Source organism: Strongylocentrotus purpuratus, unplaced genomic scaffold (assembly GCF_000002235.5).
Source record: "Strongylocentrotus purpuratus isolate Spur 01 unplaced genomic scaffold, Spur_5.0 spur5_scaffold_10, whole genome shotgun sequence".
In the NCBI taxonomy this organism is placed as follows: Eukaryota; Metazoa; Echinodermata; class Echinoidea; order Camarodonta; family Strongylocentrotidae; genus Strongylocentrotus; species Strongylocentrotus purpuratus.
The window spans coordinates 23,898,735-23,918,794 of NW_022145595.1; the positions used below are offsets into that span (position 1 = coordinate 23,898,735).

At 38.1% G+C, this 20,060-nt stretch overlaps 1 protein-coding gene across 2 annotated transcripts; it reads left to right on the plus strand.

Annotated features, from left to right (window-relative positions):
* The first annotated feature begins 3,031 nt into the window (after positions 1-3,031).
* On the plus strand, positions 3,032-19,084 carry LOC588303 (heterogeneous nuclear ribonucleoprotein H). Of its 2 annotated transcripts, XM_787994.5 has the most exons (11): positions 3,032-3,154; positions 6,972-7,146; positions 8,062-8,217; positions 8,584-8,721; positions 9,970-10,108; positions 11,551-11,741; positions 12,348-12,518; positions 13,504-13,649; positions 14,269-14,524; positions 15,432-15,542; positions 16,871-19,084. In XM_787994.5, the coding sequence occupies exons 2-11, from the start codon at positions 7,059-7,061 to the stop codon at positions 16,951-16,953; spliced, it is 1,479 nt and encodes a 492-aa protein (XP_793087.3). In that variant the 5' UTR covers positions 3,032-3,154; positions 6,972-7,058; the 3' UTR covers positions 16,954-19,084. The 2 variants fall into 2 exon arrangements, with proteins under 2 accessions (XP_793087.3, XP_003729861.1); XM_003729813.3 differs by lacking the exon at positions 15,432-15,542.
* Positions 19,085-20,060: the final 976 nt, after the last annotated feature.

Here is a 20,060-nt window from a genome sequence, read left to right on the forward strand (position 1 = left end):
TCAAAGGTCAGTTTGAGAAACGCCCCCCTCTCAAAAAATGAAATTTTAAGAAACATAATTATATCATCTATAAATGCAAGCTTTGGAAGAAATTGCTTGAAATTAGGGGCGCGTTAATGATCGAGAGGAAAAGGGACACTTATTGAAAAGGATAAGACACCTTGATATAACAAAAGAAAATGAGTACGTGTCAAAGCACAGTGGGTAATTAGGTGAAAATGCCGGGGCACTTCATACACCTACAAAAAGAGCCACACAACAGGGTTGAAAAGGGACACGTATAAGAATGGGAAATGGGCATTTATCGACGGAAAAGGGGCACCCATCAGATTTTGATAGGGTCATTTATAAGAGGTGAAAATGCCAAGGGGCATTTACGAAAAGCCTGAGATAGGTTCCTTATTAGAAAGGGAAGGGGGCACTTATTGTTTAAAAGGAAATTATCATAGGGGCACTTATGAGACAAAGATGAAAAAACGGGCACTTAGGCCTATAATGAAGGAAAATGTGCTTTAGTTGAAAGAAAGGGGGCACCGATTAGATTTTGATAGGGGCAATTGTCAAATATTAAAAGGGTCATGATCGAGAAGGGGGAGGGGCGCTTAAAAGAAGGAAAGGAGTATCTGTTAGAAAGAAAAAGGGGCACTAAGTCTTGTCAAATTAAAAGGGGGCAGTTATTAGAGGTGAAAAGGTTCCTATCGGGGACGAAAAGAGCACTTATCAGGAGGGGAAGGGGCACTTGTCAAAGTAAAACGAGTATCTCTCAGATGTGAAAGGCAGTTATCGGGGTGAAAGGGGCACTTATCTGAAGTGAAAAGGAGTAACTTCTCGTACCTAAAAAGGGGCATTTACTATAGAGATTAAAAAAAGCGCTTATGAGAATAGAAAATGGACACTTATGGTTGACAAGGGGGCAGTGTGCATACTGTATATAAATTGCAATTAAAAATTCTTGTCCTATTTAGTCACTTTAGGCCCGGGCTTTAGGCCTAGTCCGTCAGTCTTTGACGGAAGGCTGAGAGGGGACATTGATTTGTACTGAATGGAAGAGCATTCCACGCCCTAACTTCATTGTTCATGATTGTGTTTTTTTTTGTTTTTTTGTTTTTTTTGTTATCCTGTTCGTACAGAATAATTTGATTTCATTGAAATAAAAGAAATAAAAGAATTAAAATTATTATAATAAAAATCCTAGTATCCCAATATTTCCGTTTATTGGGAAATTTAGATTCGGTTCCTCAGGAAGCCAAACAACAAGAAGAATATCAAAATCTTTGACATTCAGATGCCAACGGGCAAACTTGGCATTCCTAACCTGTGGACGTCTCTGCCAGTCCAAAATTGGCCTTATATTAGCCATCAGAGAACACATAGGAGACTCCAAAACCAAGAGTAGCATATAGCCGGGAGAAATATATCGTAACTATAGACTTCCTTGAAATCGAGACATTATAATCACCATCATCATCATTGTTAGTCAGTACCCAAAGCATTATTTTAATGGTTATACTTTATTTACTTTAGAAATTTTTTTACTCTTTATTTACCAATTCGCAATGGTTATTTATGATGACACGCACTTAGATAGCAATACGGTATTTAAGTACAAGTGTATTCAATTATAGAAGTTTCAGTCTTATATAATGCTAGTTATGTGATGAAAAGAAGTTTCGGGGGAGTTTAGTCAGTGGGGGAGTAATAGTGATAAAGAAAAGATGAATTATGTGCAACGTAGGAGAGAGGAGAGAGAGAGAGAGAGAGAGAGAGAGAGAGAGGGAGAGAAAGCAATGCATAATGGGGTATCAAACAGTTCGAGGGGGAGAGTGGGGGGGAGGGGTTCGCGTAATACGGTATTTAAAAGTGCCCCCATTTTTCAGATCTTGGCCTTAAACGTGATTATTATTTTCTTCAGGATTATCTCGCTGAAGGGGAAATTTTAAAAATTATATGTTTTCTGCCAAAATGACCCCGGTAAAAAAAGGGTATGGGTTTAGACGCTTGAACAGCTGCACACCTCCGTCCAAACCAAATATGAGTACCGCACCCCCCCCCCCATTCCCCTTTGGGAGGTTTGAATAGTGACAAATTCGAAACGGAGCACACTTTGGGGTTAATTAACTTGGGTTTTAAAAGGGGTACGGTCCCTGTCCTCCCTGAATCCGTCACTGTTTCTATATCATGTATCTTTTTGGATGTGAAATTGTCCCGGCCCCCCCACTCAGAGGTCGGAATGACCGCATGCGTGTTGCCAAAAAGTCCAGTAAAGCGTACTTTTCGTGCGACAAAGTCCGGCCCGAGAATTGTAAAAAAAGGGGTGTATTTGACTTTTCACCCGGAGATTTCTTTAAAAAGGGGGTATTTTTCTTTTTTTCTCTCATCTCTTTGGACTCCTGAGAAATTATTCTGAATTTAGGGGGGTACATTGAGCATTTTCCCTGATTTAGGGGGGTCTCCATGCAAGGAAGGAAAAGCCCGCGAAAAGCCCGCGAAAGGGGGGTTCGGAAATGTTGGCAGTCCTCAGATAGGGGGTGCTTTCAAAAAGAGGGTACGAGCATATGCGTACCCCAAATAACACTGAGTGGGGGGGCCGGGGAAATTGTATGACTTAGTGAATACTGAACTGAACGAATAAATTTATAAAAAATCGAGAGCAGTCTTTGAAAATCTGTGTAGAAGGGCGAATCAAATGTATTTTGAATTGAAATAGGACGAGTTCGCACTGGGTCGATTCTCCTTGTCATTGCATTGCAGTATTGTTTAGCATGTGCATGTAAACTGCATGTGCACGCTGCATAGCTGCGCATAGCGATACTGCGCACGCCTATTATTTCGGGGGTGTCTTCTCATATTCTAAGCAACTTGATGTGGAATAGATTATTATTTTCATTTACCTATGATGATATGAAAAAAATGGGAAATATATTTCTTTTTTTCTCTTATTTCAATTCAGATTTTTATGATAAAGCAATTAAATTATATAATATTATTTGCAACTATCTAGTTTTATTAAAAAAAATAATATATGATTGAAATTGGAATCAGGCTTATATGACACGCAACCCCGGTTACACAATTATAATCAACTGGCTAAAAACGCGAACCTTAAATTACGGGAAATTCAAGATTAAAGGAGGAAACTGATGCCAAAACCAAGGTATGTCAGGCGATATAACATATATTTACTTATTTTTTCATCGTTACAGTAATTTTGAGTATATGAAATGGTCAATTTTGCATCCCAGTAGATCTAAGTGCTGAGCTGAAACTGAGTAAAGACTGAGAGTGAGAGTGCTGTATGATGATGATGTGAATAAGGTCTCGGCGCGCGGCTCCTCGGCTCCCCCGGCCGCCGAGCGCTCCGCCTAAACTGAGTGATGGTTACCACACATATCTACCACACGAGTGATGGTTACCACACAGGTCAAGGAGCTTGGAGGGTTGTTTCATTTTGTGTGACCATTTTTAACCACTCCAGCAAAGCATAGAGAGTCTTAGACCGAATTTTCTGTCACTTTCGTTCGTTAAGCCTCTTATTTGGGTAGGGTCGGCTCTCTCTTTAGAGACGGAATTAAGCCGACTATCTATACGCATTCCCTTGCTAACACCAGGCAAGGCCATTTATGGCCATATTTTTATGCCCCGAAAATCCTCCCAAATGTCATTTTACCTTGTGCATGTATTAGGGTGTCTGATCGCGCACCCGATGTTGTGTGCTAAAATTCGGCTTAATTGCAGAATACCCTACCATATTGTTAGTCTTCATATATTAGCCGTAGATATAGATTGTGATTTTATTATTTGCGATAACGGTGATACAGGTATTGAAGATTGTATAATGCAAGTGTCTGAATTCATTTGGTGGATGAAAAGTTGAATTCTACGCCGTTTTGTGCGTCATTGCAGCGCTGAGTTTGGTGTGTTTGTCGCTAATTTGTGACAAATTTAGATGGCTTTCCTGATGGTATTTCATGCAAAATGTCTGTTATATTGATAAGCACTGATTCTTGTCCTTACCTTTGTCTTGATTATTGTCTGTTATAGTCATTTAATAGATGAATTACTTGAATTCTAAGCACATTCCAGTAACACAAAATGTCCAGCCCGTTCATAGTCCCACACACTTATTTGTTTGTACCTTGTGCCCTCTCTTACACTGCTAGTCTGCTTTCAAAGACCCTATTAGATATTTTAATCAACAAGTAATGTCTCGTTCTAAAAATACAAAAGAAAAATAATAGTTTTGTGCTTTTTTAATCAACAAGTGATGTCTCGTTCTAAAAATACAAAAGAAAAATAATAGTTTTGTGCTTATAATAGTGGAATGTCTCGTGCTAAAAATACAAAAGAAAAAATTAGTTTTGTGCTTAGACTAGACTAGTATTGGTGGGTGGTCGATGGTCGTTGGTCGTTGGCCTCTTTTTTAATATTTGTGAGTCCTTGGTCGATGGTCGTTGGTCGTTGGCTTCTTTTTTAATAGTGAGTCTTTGGTCGATGGTCGTTGGCTTCTTTTTTAATATTTGTGAGTCATTGGTCGATGGTCGTTGGTCGTTGGTCGTTGGTCGTTGGCTCTTTAAAACAAATAGACCCTATGCTTCACTATTTGGTCGATGGTCGTTGGTCTCTTTTTCTAATATTTGTCAGACTGTTGGTTGATGGTCGTTGGACTCTTCCATTCAATAGTATTTGGTCGATGGTCGTTGGTTTCAATTTCTAAGATATTTGTCAGACTGTTGGTCGATGGTCGTTGGTAGTTGGCTTCTAGTTCTAGTTCTAGATCCTATATTTCTATTTTTACCAGACTGTTGGTTCTAATTCTGTAAAACCGTGGTAGGGTATTCTGCAATTGTTCCTAAAATTCTTCCCATAGAGATTACACGCATCCCTATGCAGTCTACGTGCATTGCGCGACCATGCAAAAAAAGTCAATTTTTTTTTTTCAATTCGAGATTCAAACCTTTATCTGTTGTGATCCTGAAGGTGATAATCAATAAATGAGGTGTCATATGAAAGAGCAGGTGAATTCCAATATTTCCAAAGGGGCGTAGCCCCCGAAATTCTAAAAATATCTTGGTCAAAACAGCAATTGAAACATTGTGTCCTGGCTAACTCTGAGGTTTGTCACTTTTGAGATATGACGCCCCGATCGATAAGTAGTCCCAGTCCTAAGGAACAATTCTATGTGCTTATTTTTTCGCTAGCCCCCAGGGATCACAACTGATAACAGTTTAAAAATACCCTTCTCGCTATTTGGTGGATCTGCTAATTAGGGGGCGTGCGCTCCGCTCAGTCCAAACCATGGTTACATCGCGTAACATCTCCGCGTACGAACGAAACCCCAAATTCAAGTATGGGTGGCCATTCGCGGCATAGAACCCGGAAGTGAATACACGTTATAGTCAATGGCAATATCGCGGAGACATCTCCGCGATATTGCCATTGACTATAACGTGCATTCACTTCCGGGTTTTTTGTGCGACGAACGCCAACCATACTAGTCAATGGCACATGTCGCGGAGACAGCGTAGCTCAAGCTGCAAGTCGCGGATTGGCTTAGCAGCATGCGTACGATATGCATACGCTTGCATATCGCGCGATACAGCTGTTTGGCTAAATTTAGCAAAACAACATCACTCTGCGTGGACGTCTTTTTCGTCGATTTTGACCAAAATGATATGAATATACCAGAGTTTTGGAGGGGCTGTAACTTTTGATAGAAACATCGGTGAGACTTGAAATTTGAAATGTATTATTCTGATAACATTTTTTATTCAAATATCAAACAAAAATGGTGAAAAACGATCCCAAATTGAAAATTGAAAAATCGTTCAGACACCCTAATGTTATATTGTAAATTAGGCCGAGGCTATAATGAATCCGTTCCACTTACCAACGTGACTGAAATAATCTGTTTCATGGTCCCTTTTTAGGAAATTATGGGTCAAAATCGAAATCCATGTTGAAAATCTTGCAAGACGTAATTTAACTCTGGCTACGCATGACGTCATCTAAATCTCATCCCTTCTAGTCTACGCCGAAGGCAAAATGATTATGAAGGAAAAACTGTGCGCGAGCCACACGTTCGTAATGGCGTTATAATGGCGCTAAAAATAGGGTGTCTGATCGCGCACCCGATGTTGTGTGCTAAAATTCTTCCCATAGAGATTACACGCATCCCTATGCAGTCTTCGTGCATTGCGCGACCATGCAAAAAAAGTCAATTTTTTTTTTTCAAATCGAGATTCAAACCTTTATCTGTTGTGATCCTGAAGGTGATAATCAATGAATGAGGTGTCATATGAAAGAGCAGGTAAATTCCAATATTTCCAAACTCAATCTGCAAGTCGCGCATTGGCTTAGCAACATGCGTACTATATGCATACGCTTGCATATCGCGCGATACAGCTGTTTGTCTGAATTTAGCAAAACAACATCACTCTGCGTGGACGTCTTTTTCATCGATTTTGACCAAAATGATATGAATATACCAGCGTTTTGGAGGGGCTGTAACTTTTGATAGAAACATCGGTGAGACTTGAAATTTGAAATGTATTATTCTGATAACATTTTTTATTCAAATATCAAACAAAAATGGTGAAAAACGATCCCAAATTGAAAATTGAAAAATCGTTCAGACACCCTACTAAAAATAGCAGCGATATAGCGATTTAAACGTAGCCTTGTCTGTGCACTCGAAATTGATCGTGAATTAAGAGCACGGTGCCAAATCGATGCATCACAGATGCCCGGATTGTCACGTACCCATCAAATCCTACTATCAATTGCATGAACACCTATGGTATGGCTATGAAAAGTATGAGCATGCATGTGCATGAAAGACCAAATAAACTTAATGTAAATGTAATGCAGGCTATGGGCATAGTCATGCCCGTGGATGATGGATGCATTCAAATTTTTAAGAAGAAAGCATATCATTATGTTTCTCTATTTTTGTTTCTCCTAACTATTTACAGGTAAATAATTTGCAAAGACAAAGCTGAACATCGTTACATTGGCCATACTATCTCTGCTCCAGTCTATACGGGTAAACCGCAAGCAAGATGGGAGAAGAAGAGGATGGTTACGTCATAAGAGCCAGGGGTCTGCCCTGGAGCACCACCGCAGAGGAGGTGATGGATTTCTTTGAAGGTCAGTTAGACTTCTTCTTCTTCTTCTTCTTCGCTATAAGTACAGGCCACCGCCGGGTGTATTCTCGTACTGATGTACATGAGCAACAATTGACTCTCTATGATTATGCAATATAGCCAAACCTGTCTATAAAGGTCACACAAAGGAAAACAGGAAAACTTCCATTGTACATGAAGACATGTTCTAAAACACACATTTCATCCTAGAGGGAGACTCGCTTGACCACTATAGATAGAAGGTCTTTAAAGAGAGGTGGACTTTATAGAGAGGTGGTTACTAAGTCTGGTTTGACTGTATTCAGAGGATGGTCTTTCTATCTGAGTTCCCGTCCTCCTTTATTTCTGCTTGTGTACCCTTTGATGGATGGATGGATGATTGAATGAATGAATGAATACATGTAATCTAGATGAATCAATAAATACTTTACCTTGAATGAATACATGAGATATGTGGATGAATTAATTAATTGTTGAATGCCTGAGTGGGGGAGAGAGAAAGGGAGAGAGTGAGTGAATGGATGAATGAATGAATGAATGAATGAATGAATGAATGGATGAATGGGTAAATAAATGAAAGAAAACATGACTGAGTTAGGGAGGGAGTGATTGAATTAGTAAGTGAGTGATTGTGGTGGTGGTGGTTATTTTACCTGATTGCTAAGAAAGCATTAATGCTTGTAAGTAAACAACCAGACGGCCAACGGCTTTAGGTCCTTTCCGAGGGACCAGGTAATGAGGATTAATGCCTTACCAAAGAGCACTAGCGCATCACCTTGTTTTCGAACCCAGGTCACTGTATTACAAGACCACTGCTCTACTGACTGAGCTATCGCGCCTCTTAAATGAATGAATGAATAAATTAATGAATAAACATGAATAAAACAATATTGCCATGCCTCTGTTGCCCACCTCTCAGATTGCAACATCCTTGGTGCGCCAGACAGCATCAAGTTCATCTTCAACAGTTCCGGAAGACCTTCAGGAGAGTGCTTTGTGGAGTTTGACTCTGAAGGTGACTTTCAGCAGGCAATGAAGAAAGACAAGAACTATTTACAGAAGAGATACATAGAGCGTAAGTTGAAATAGTTTGTAATACCGTACAGATATGGACTGGTTGGGTGTGTAGCCTTCTAGCCTTCGATGTCTAACATGCGCCATAAAGAAAATGCAAACAATGGGTACGCTTAAGTGCAGAGAGTAGCTTGGATACGGTATGACACAATAATATACTCATTTGACCAGGTGGTCAATAGAACATTGCAAAATGACTGGGAATGATGCTAATCACGATTCTCGCATTGGATATCACGTGTCAAGCTTTTGACCAATCACAACTTTGTTATCTGTAAGAGCTTTCTATGTTTTGCAGCATATTAATACTTCATGGTACATGTAGTGTGCAATACTCAAAACAACATTTATCCTTTTTTTCATGTAGTATTCAAATCTAAGAGAAGTGAAATGGAATGGGTCACAAATCGCAACAGTGGCGGAGCAGACGGAGGCGAGGGTCTAGTCAAACTTAGAGGGCTTCCTTTCAGCTGTTCAAAGGAAGAGATCGCAGAGTTCTTCAGCGGTACGTATCAGAATGGATGAGCTAAGACCATAGATAGACCAAACCGGGTAGGGGGCCATTTTTTTTAGCGGTACCATCTAAATGCATGTGTCCTGCATTTATGTTGTGTTTGGTTCAAGCTGTTTGTAAACAGATATTTTTTTTCCCCCATCAAATGTTATTCAACAAAAAGCTGTTTAACTTCTTGCTTGGGCAAGTGCATTCAATTATCTCTGTCTTCAGAAAGCGACAACAGTGAAATAGGAATTTCCCGCTTAATTTTAATTCAAACAAACTTAGATTGAGGGCATAATTAATGGTTGGTGTCCAAAGAATTTTGATGGTCCACATTTTTAAAGCCTCTGGGAAACAATAGGTGAGGGAAAATCAAGTGTGCAGTTTTTATCCATGGTGAACATTAAAAAAAAAAATCTTTGCATTTCTAATGGTTTTGGCCAGAGTTACATGTATGTTAGCCGGATTACTTAAAAGGATGTCTTATTCTTGCTTTTCCGGTTCGGATATTAGAAAAGGGAAAATTTAACATTTCATGCAATCTTTTATGATGGTTACTTTGAATGTCATGTGGGGGAGAGAAAGGGATTAGATGGGTACATATTAGAGAGGGGGTTTAAGGTGCTGTCGTTGTTATTCACAAGTGATTCTGTTTCAAATTTCATGTGTATACATGTATATTTAATGATTTAAGCATTACCGGTAAAAGCAATAGGGACAAGGGTGGTGGGTTAGGCAGAGGAGGGAGTGTATGGGCTTTATTATTTTCTGGCACTTGAGCTCCAAATTCTGGGATGAAAAAGGAAAAAAGAATTGTATATGTCCTGCTGAGCAAAGCAACAATATTACAGTCTATGGACTTACATTTAGTTGGGGAAGGAGAAGAGGAAGGGTTTATATTGGTTTGACCCAGAAGCTTGGTACTTGTAGAAACTACAAAGGGGAAAGCAAAGTTTACCATGTTATTTGTTTGCGATGTCTAACGTTGTAACTGACCTGTGTCTGTCCATTCCTTGTGCCTTCTTCTCCCATTCCTTCTCCAACTTTGATATGGGTTGGTGTTGTCTGGGGCAACATACCGACTCTCTCTCTCCCACACAAACTCATCCGTGTACCCTGAATGGGGTTGGGCTCTCGTCCGCTTATTGGGTGTGGTGTTGGTATCTCTCCGGGGTCCTATCGACGGTCGACGCTCGGCAACGTTGGGGTTGGTGTTTTTTGCGATGATGATGATGGGATGGATGATGAACGCAGGGTTGACGATTCAAGCGAATGGGATTACACTGCCTTCGGACAACGATGGGCGCAGGACGGGAGAAGCCTTTGTGCTGTTTGCATCAAAGGAAATCGCTGAAAAGGCTTTAAAGAAACACAAGTCACATATGGGGCACAGGTGGGACTAGAAATGTAGTGGTATGGTATGGTTGGTACAATGATAGTTGTTCAATGTTTGATTTCCAACAAGTTAATTTTAATGGCATTTCTAAAATTTAGCACAATTGCTGACTGAAACCTGGGTCATGTCAGTCAGTAAACGTTTTTGGATAATTCATCAGAAAAGATCTGCATTCATAATTATTATAGTTTCAACAAAAATCAGTATTGCAATTTTTTCAATAGAATATAGATAAGTCATTTTCATAATTCATAACCCCTCATTAATAATTTTCAAGACTCAGACTAAATATGTACTTTTTTAAAGAAAGGAGATGTATGTTCCTTCAATGTCGTACATGTACATCTCGCTGTAGTTGAAGAAAGAACAAAGGATATATTTTGATCCAAGTTCGTAAACACTTGGATGCGATTGCTGTTTGGGGATTGGGACGTCAGAAATGGATTTTTTTCTGTAACAATCTGCATTGTCATGATCCTGAAAAGTGAAAGGGAAAACCTGAATTGTTATAAACAACAGTTAAGATATTTTTCGATTGCTTAGAAAGTTTATGACATTTTATAGAATGGTAGTAATCGTTTCACCAAATTCACTAGCAACCTTTGCATTCATGAACAAATTTATTCTTAATGAGTTTAATCGGGAAGAAAGCGCATTGGGTTCGATTTTCAGGACTGCAGTTAAACAATTTGTTTATTTCTTTTCATTTGTTATCGTGAGTGCTTTTTGAATTGTTTCTTTCAAAAAAAATAAAAGAGTCCGGATAGATTTATAGCATGATTGAACAGTTGAAGGATGACAAAATAATTAATTGTGAGTCCAAGCAGCTTTGCAGGCATTCAATGCTAAATAAGAAAAAGTAAAGAAAACATACAACCCTTAAAACTGCAATACATGCCAACTACAGATTTTTCTACTCTTGTTATTTTTTTATAGGCAATCTGTTCACGTAATATTGATGGAGCAAAATTGTATCAATTTAGCACAGTTTATGTTGTTTTATAAGAAAGAAGATGTGAAGTTAGTTTTATACATGTTTTTCAATAACCTACAGTGGCATAAAGTGTCTGCCTCATATAGATGCATCGAAATATCAAAACACATATAAAGACGAATTATATCAAAATAATTAAAATATCTTCAGATATGTATTGTTATAAATCATTTCGGTTGTTCTCTTATTGCCATCTGATGACGCGATCCAGAAACATTTCTTTAAATTAAAAATCAAGAAACTGAATTTTCTGGTCACAGTACTAAAATAGAAAATTCATCAAACAAAGGCATAGATAGTGATTGATATATTTTTTCTTGTAACACTCTGTACTTTTCTTGTCGCACTCTGTACTTATACACTAGGTCCTGGCTGTTGTTCTTTAAGTTCATATCCATATTGAAGCTGTACTAATATATGCAATGGGTATCACCTTAACACACAGGTACATCGAAGTCTTCAAAAGTTTCCCAGATGAGCTTCGGAGAGCTACCAACCCCACCCGAGGCGGGCGGGGCGGCATGAACCGACCTGGCCCCTATGACAGATACTCCGGTGGTCGAGGTGATGGCTTCTCTCGTGGTGGTCGGGGAAGGAACTCTGGCTTTGAGAGGCGATACGGGGGCGGCGGTGGAGGTAATGACTATGGAGCATCTTCTTTTTTTGTTTGTTTGTTTTACCTGAATGCTATGAAAACATGTGTATGCTTATAATTCAGCAACTTGGGGACTGATGGCTTAAAGTCCTCTCCAAAGTGATATTGAAGTGCCCATCAATAAAAACCCAGTTAGAATATTGAGCTTGCATGAATTTTGATTGACTTCCTGCCGGTCTGGGATCCTTGGTATTATTTCATTCGAGCACCACACTGTATGTAGTTTTAAGTGATACTACAGGGGTTTATGTCTATCACCACAGCAATTGTTCTCTTGCATCTACAAAGCAGTTGCTTCATTAGGCCTAAAAACAAGGTGTTGTATTGCCCTTTGAAATGTACGGACGGCTTTAAAAAAATAAAAATAAAAATGGCTTTTTTTTGTTACCGTTTTTTTAGAAGAAAAAAATTATTACAAAAATGAGAAATATCAGCACAAAGAGGTAGAAAAAAAGAAGATTTCCGATCGACCGACCCACCGACCGACTCATGTTTTGGCAATACAACATTTTTTTTTTTAAGGCCTTATCAAAGATAAACTGACATCTTCATGTCAAAGATTTACTTTGATACTTCACTCTTTCCAGGCTATGACGATGAGTTCAACTATGGGTTCGGAGGCTACGGCGGCGGCAGCGAGGGTGGATACGGAGGAGGAGGAGGAGGAGGGTTTGGAGGAGGAAGGAGTGGTCGAGGAGGGGGAGGAGGGGGAGGAGGATGGGGTGGAAACCCCCAACCCCTGTTCCCAAGAGGCAGAGGTAAGAGCTCTTCTATAAGAATTATGATAATATAATATATTATGCGGCAGCTTTGCAGGACGTTTTTAAGTGCTTTCCGATTACCAGCGGAACAAAATTAATGGGGTAGTGAGCTCAGGTAAACTGTAAAAGAACTCTCTGGTGATATAACAATAAAATTATAAAATACCTAAATATCACAGAGAGAAAATGGCAGTTTTGCCTTACCAAATCCTAAAAGAGCTTCTGAGAACAGAAAGTAACAGTATTTATCACTCTGGGCAACGTTTCATGAAACCGTTATAAGTACAAGTTCACCGACACCCCATTGAAACGCATGTTAAACTTCATACACGCATTTCAGTGGGATGTCGTTGAACTTGTACTTATGACGGTTTTGTGAAACACTGCCCAGGTCATCAAATCTAATAACATTTCGAGCAGCTGTTCACCTATTATGCGTGCACATGTATATGCCAGTCCATCCTTGATGATATTCACATCCTACCAGGTGTGTGATGAAGGTGTTATGATTTATGCTCTCATATTACCTGCTGGTACCGCAAGCATGTTTGTGCTCAATGGATGGATGGATGATTACTAATGTAGCCATGAGAATCTCCCCACGTTTCTGTGCTTTCCCGCTTTTTTGGGGCCAACAAAAAAATGTGAATTGCCAAAATTTTCTTGATCGTTTCCGTGATTTCTCGTTTTTTATTATTACACCCACAACCTGAACCCCCGTTTTACGCCTTGCCCACGGGTTGGCCGTTTGAACATATTTTTAAAGATATTTATAATTTCCAGTTTTTTTCCCAACAAACTCCATTCTCATGCCTGCTAATGTTGTTTATTATGTTTATAAATTTCTTGTTATGATAGTGATTAACATCATACATCACTAATAAACATCATTAATAAACAAAAATTGAATAATGTTTTCTACAATAATCAAATCCCAGGTGTTGGTAATTCTATTTGAAATATTCTTGAATTTGATTTGCAGGTGATTACAGACGAGGCGGAAGAGGAGGGGGAGGAGGTGGCAGAGGAGGTGACATGGGAGGAGGTGGAGATTTTATATCTGATACGGGCTATTCAGTTCACATGAGGGGGTTACCATTCAGCGTCACAGAGCAAGATATCAAAGAGGTAAGCTCATCAAGTCTATTCATCTCTCTACCAAGAGTGTAAAGTGATTAAAGCTTCAGTATGTTTACCCTGATTTTAGCTTAGTGGCTGGTTCTCCGACACATGCTCTGGCGACGATTGATCCTAGCTTTATTTTGTCTAAGATATCTTGTTCACGCTAAGGATACAATTGGTTTTCAGGTTAGCTTAAGGGTTATGGCTAGGTCTAGTGTTTGGTTTGGGTTAACAATTAGTTAAGAGTTTTAAGTGATCATCAATTATTGTCATGAGAGTTGAAAATATTTATAAATTCATTTCTGCGCCTCAGAATAGTGTACTGGATGAATAGGCATTTAGAAATTCTGTAAATATTATTATCATTATTATTACTATTACCTAATCCTCTCTGCTTCCAATAGAGGATTTTTTTTTTTTTTTTTTTTGGGGAGGGGGGGGGATGAACTAACTAAAATTTCCTTTTGCTGCAGCACTTTAATGTACTAATTGTACCGTAGCATCTGTTTTGTGACCACCATTTCATTTTCAAGCAGGAAACTGTTGATAAGTCATTTAGTTTAAAACATTAATATGCCACCCAGACCATCAATGTAACCTCTGTCTTATGTCGTCTTCCTCCCAGTTCTTCCATGGAAGTGCCACGCCCTCCAACGTCGTCATCCATGATATCAACGGCAAACGCAACGGTTTCGCCGCCGTCGACTTCCGAACTCACGACGAGGCCAAGGCAGCCATGAAGAAGGATAAGAACAACATCGGCAGCCGCTACATCGAGCTATTCCTTCATTCCAGTGAAGAAGAGGGAGGAGGAGGAGGAGGTGGTGGTGGTGGAAGAGGTTTCGGCTCCTCTGGAGGCGGGAGCGGCGGTGGTTACTCAGGTCAGTAGCAAATGGTAGTAAACTAGGTAGTAGATGTTACTGCATCCATACTTGAATTTATGAAAAGATTAAATCAATATTGATAGTAATAATGATGATGATGATGTTGATCATGATGAGGAGGATAGTTATAATGATGATAATGGATAATAATATGCCTTCTTTGTAGAGCGCAGATCACATTAATGAGAAAACACCCCAAGATGCTTTCAAAGGACTTTGGATATTATATAGATGGTAAATCCAGTGATTAATATATCTCATGAGCATCATGAAGTGATCTGTATCTATGCACATGTTCCTTCTAAACATGTGCCTTTTAAACAAAGTTTTCAATGATAATTATAATTCCAGGGTAACAAAAGTATGTGGGCTTTCTGTTGAGCTGATGACTACAGTATGTTCAGCAAAATGTACTACATATAGTTAAATATATATACATGTAGATGGTTAGTTGGTTTGTTTGTTTTACCTGACTGAAAAAAAAAGCATGTGTATGCTTGTAAGTAAGCAACTAGGCGAGCAAAGGAATTGGTAATGAGGCTTAATGCTGTGCCAAAGGGCACTATCGCATCGAATTGGTTTTGAACCCAGGACCACTGCTCTACCACTGAGCTATCCAGCTGCACATGCAGGAGACACTATGAACTTGACAGACAAAGAAAGAGGACAAAATATACAGTTCCTCATTCTACCCTCAACAATTGCTGTGGTAGACAAAGGAAAACACCTTCACTGCTATTATGTAAAAATGTGTAGAACAAGTGTCACATGCACATTTCTTTCTTTGTCCGTCATGTTCATAGTGAGAGGTTCTGTTTCCATGCTGTTGTAGGTTGTTGTGGTAGGGATGGGGTCGGTCATGGTGCCTGTACTCAAAGACATCTTGTTTCTTTGTCTGTTGTAGGTGGTTACAGTGGAAGGGGTCGTGGCGGTGGTGGTAGTAGTGGAGGTGGGGGCTACAGGGATTCCCAGATGGGTGGTTACAGCGGCGGTGGTGGTGGAAGTGGTGGTTATGGTAAGATGATTCACATGTAACTTGCCTCCTTGCCCTTTCAGTGTATCCCTTTTGCTTGTCTTCTCTCCTTATTTTGCTGTTATGTTTCATTAAAAGTATTTAGAAGTTATTGTATGCTTTAGATAAAACAGAAGCAGAAAATGTGATTTATCATGTGATGTACGTAAATTCTGTAATAGTTACTCAGTTAGCACTTGCATGTAGTATGGATACTGTATGTATTTCTAAAAGACTATGTTTTAACCCATTTCATGCAATAACATTTCAAATATTTAGCATGTCCCCTCCTAAAATACGGATGTATGCATGGAATAATGGTAGAAGTGTTCAATATTTCAAAAGTCTTCTTGCTTGTTTGCATGCATGTGTTGGTCAAGATTTTAATGATAGAAATGCATGTTTACAAAATTTGTGAAGTTAGCATATTTTAGAAGAGAGTATTGATACATTTTAGAGGCTGTCCATGAAAGCAATCAAATTTGATTCATAAATGTGAAACAATGTACTTTGGAATGCTTCCAGAATTACCAGTTAGTTTACTTTCTGTCACGTAAAGTAAAATTGTTTGTTCTTTCTTTTTTTCCTTCTTTCTCTCCCTTTTTCTCTCTCTTCCTTTTTTTTTTTTTTGGCTTCCTTCTTTCTTTCTCTCTATTTTTCTTTTTCGTTCTCTCTTTCTTTCCTTTCTTTCTTGGTGTATTTAGTTGAATCAATTTCATATCCACCTTCTGCTTATATCAGTTGCCAGCTGTGCTACTTTAATATCACATTCATTATATTTGTTTTCCCATCCTGATGAAAGTCATCATAATTATTCCATTTTTAGAACAAATAAATGAGAACAAGAAAGGAACAAGTTTTTACCAATAATAATAAATCTCTTACATAGAAGTCAATTTGTTTGCGCATTATGGAATATCACGCATGAAGTTGAACTGACAAGAAAAAAAAGTACTAGTAGTGTTTATCCGAAGTAAATTGCAACCTTTTCTGAAATTTAAATGGAAGGCAAGATGCTCTTTGTTCTTTGATTGTGGCAGACATATTTGAACAGAAACTTATAAATTAAATTCTAAAAAAAATCTTGGTCCATTGGAGCTCTTTTAAAATTTTGTTTGAACAGAAATGATTCACTTATATTGTAGGTGTTTTAATTTTTGTCTGTTTTAGGTTTTGTGGCACATATCATTCTATTGTGAAAATTTACACCATGCTAATGTAGTACTTATTCTTCTTCCAGACTTATTATAGTGCTTTCAAGGGCTATGTTCCTTTTTTTTTCCACTTGGAAATCATTCTATTTTGATTTCTATCTCGTCTTTTTTCAACAGGTGGTGGCGGCGGAGGTAGTGGAGGCTTCTACGGTTCAGGTGGCGGAGGAGGTGGTGGCAACAGCTATGGTGGGGGCTATTAGGACCCTGCCACACCCGATCTCATGCTCCCAGCAACATCACTTTCACATCTGTACCCCATACATGTATTATTTAATGGGGCACCGAATTCTCTGTGTTTAATGCAACTTCTGTAGTTAATTTACCCATCCACACTGTTAGGTTCCGTGCTGTAGATGATCTTGCAGTAGACATTATATCATGTTGTAATTTGAATATGTGTTGATATAAGATGCGGTATATTCAACACATACATAAACATTTAAACTTAGGAAACCCTGCAAAAATATATTTGGATTCATGTTATTAGCTGTCCAACATATCAGCATAGATATCGCCTTCACTCCTTTTGTAACTTTATTTTTCCCTTTTTAAAAAAAATAGCTTTTATAGGATTCATAGGCTGCAAGTAAGAATATTCGCTCATTATTAATATGCTTATAACAATTATGTTCTAGCAGTTTTTACTGGCATTCTTTACTAGTAAGTTTGTAATTTCAAATTATGTAATTGTTAATAATCTTACCAGTGAAACATGTTAAGAAATTCGAAAGTAAATGACTCATAGAAGAAAGGAGAGAGAGAGTAGACTCAGAAATTTTGCTAAATCCTTTGAAATTCAAAAAATTTTCTTTTTAATTCTAAAATTAATGCGTATATTGACTGTCTGGCCAAAGAGGTTTTTGGTTGTTTTTAACCATGTACAGAATATTTTATTTGTTTTTCTAACGTCTAGTCATTTCATATCTATAATTTATTTAACGTGCATTCACTCCAGTGCCACATGATCCAAGATCCACCCTTAAAAATATCCTGCAGTTTAGAGAGATATTATGCGCATGTATGTATGCATGTATTCATTCAATATTTTGGACAGATGATTCATAACATTATAAAACCCAAGTATTAATTCTGATGCTGTACTTTGAGCAAATAAGTGATGAAGGGAGATAAGTTTTTGACCGTGTCAAGAATAGTTTGTAAATATTTCTGCCTTTGAATGAATGTATTCTGACTCTCATTCTATGAATGCATCTTTAGATGACTTGTTTAAAGGTTGTTTTGGGGATGTGTATTCTAATTTGCATGGAGATCATGTTGTCCTTAATATTTTCATGTACATATATTATATGTCATTTGAAATTGTTGACTTGTGTCTCGTTTTGTATCGTTTTAATTTTGATAAAGTTGTGTTATCGTTGTCATTTACATCAGAAAAATTAATGGTGATAGTATGCATATTTGATCATTTAGTTTACTTATAATGGACATGTAATCTAACGATATTAACTATAAGTTGCACAAACAACATCGATTCAAATTGCCAATGAGCTGTACAAAATTATTGTCACTATTATATCTGTGATCTGTAATATATGATCACTAATTTGAGAGTTTGAGATGAAATAGTTGATAGATTGGTATATCACATATCGCGTTTAACCTGCCTAAGAGTAGGAATGCTGGGAAATAATACTGTCAAATTGTTACGCTAAGTTTGGAATGTCACAATTTTACAGTTAAAATTAAACTTTGTTCATATTCCTGTTCAATTAACAGTGTATTCTCAATCACCATTATGTTCCCAAAGATAAAAGTAGTTATGGACAGATTTTCAAAAGCTTTAAAATATATGGGCCATGTACAGTATGTATGTTTGAGAGTATGTTATATCCTTCTGTAAGGTATCAACTGAACTACCTTATTGAAAGTCAAATGTTCTAGCTATCTTTTACTGTATATTCATATGTACCAGTACAGTTCATATACATGCATCGTTAGTTCTGTTTCTACATCGAATCCAAGCAGCTTTGCTATGAAACACAGTCCACCGTCATGTGCATTTTTTCTCAATAGCAACATTTGCAGGTTAATACAGACCATTTTGTTGCATGCCTACGGCAACAAGAAGTGGCATTTTGCCAAATTGGCTGTAAAACTGTTTCACTCTTATTACATTTCGATTGGGGCCAAGTGATACCAGTAATTTGGAAAGTGCTGTGATAATTGTAAGCCACGATTGTGATCAGATACACCTACATGTGTTTCTTTCCATTGTGATGACATGTGCTACAACAGTCCGTGTTGTTCCCAGCTTCTTTGTAGATGCAACTGTCTGTTTTTTCTAAATAAACGCTCAGCCTTCAGACTGAATTCATTTTTGTATGAGCATTGCCTAATTGCCTTGAAGACCGTTGGGTAAGTTAGGAAGTGATCTGTTAATGTTGAATAGACGGTGTAGGTCAGTGGTTTGTATGGTGTTCTTGACTAGATCAAACATTAAAGAGATGATTTGGTTCTACAAAATCGAGGAATAGCAATGAATACAGACACGCTGCAGCTTTTTCTATTGCACTCATCGGAGTAAATCGCAAATCCGATTATGTTCATTCTTGAGATTTACTCTGATGAGTGCAAGATGAAAAGCTTTAGTATGTCTTGAAATCTAAGTTTGAACTCTCATGACAAAGCAACATCTTGGCAACTTAAAGGAGATGTCTGGATTCCCTCTTCAAACTGATCTGAATCTGAAATAGAGTGAAAGAAAGGAGAAAGACAAATGAAGAGTAGAGGGAAAGAGAGAGGGAGAGAGAGAGAGAGAGAGTGGGGGCTGTGAGATAGAGATAGGTAGAGACAAGAAAGAGAGGGACAGTTGGAGAGAAAGACAAGACAAGAGAGAGAGTAAGAGAGACAAAGAGGGGATTTGAATGATAAATATAAGATAATGTATCTACTTGGGACGTACAGGAGGGAAGAAATAATTTTAAAAAGCATCGATGTTGGTGTCTACCATGTTCGTTTTTTTTCCAACTTTTTTTTCTCGATCTTCCACTATTTCAATTCACTTCTGCATTGATCTCTCCTTGTTCTTTTCATTTCTGCTATTCTTGTTTCCTCTTTCTCTCTCTCTCTCCCCTTTTCTCTTGCCCTCCCTCCCTATTATTTGTCTCTTTCTCTTCTTCCCTGCAGTTTTCTATCCTTTGCTTTTTGACTACATACAATGTATTACATTTTAATAGTTTGGTTTTAGACGTAACAAAGCGCTCAAAGGTTTGCTTTGGGTCAATTTCAACTGTTACAAATTAATTTCAATTTTAAATAGAGGATATTATAAACATTTTAATAAAAA

Bases quoted from the DNA above. Each gene is read 5' to 3' on its own strand.
- LOC588303 (XM_787994.5), top strand. From the start codon at position 7,059: ATGGGAGAAGAAGAGGATGGTTACGTCATAAGAGCCAGGGGTCTGCCC. The intron at 8,218-8,583 runs GTAAGTTGAAAT...TTTTTCATGTAG, and splicing joins ACAGAAGAGATACATAGAGC to TATTCAAATCTAAGAGAAGT. The intron at 13,650-14,268 runs GTAAGCTCATCA...TCTTCCTCCCAG, and splicing joins CAGAGCAAGATATCAAAGAG to TTCTTCCATGGAAGTGCCAC.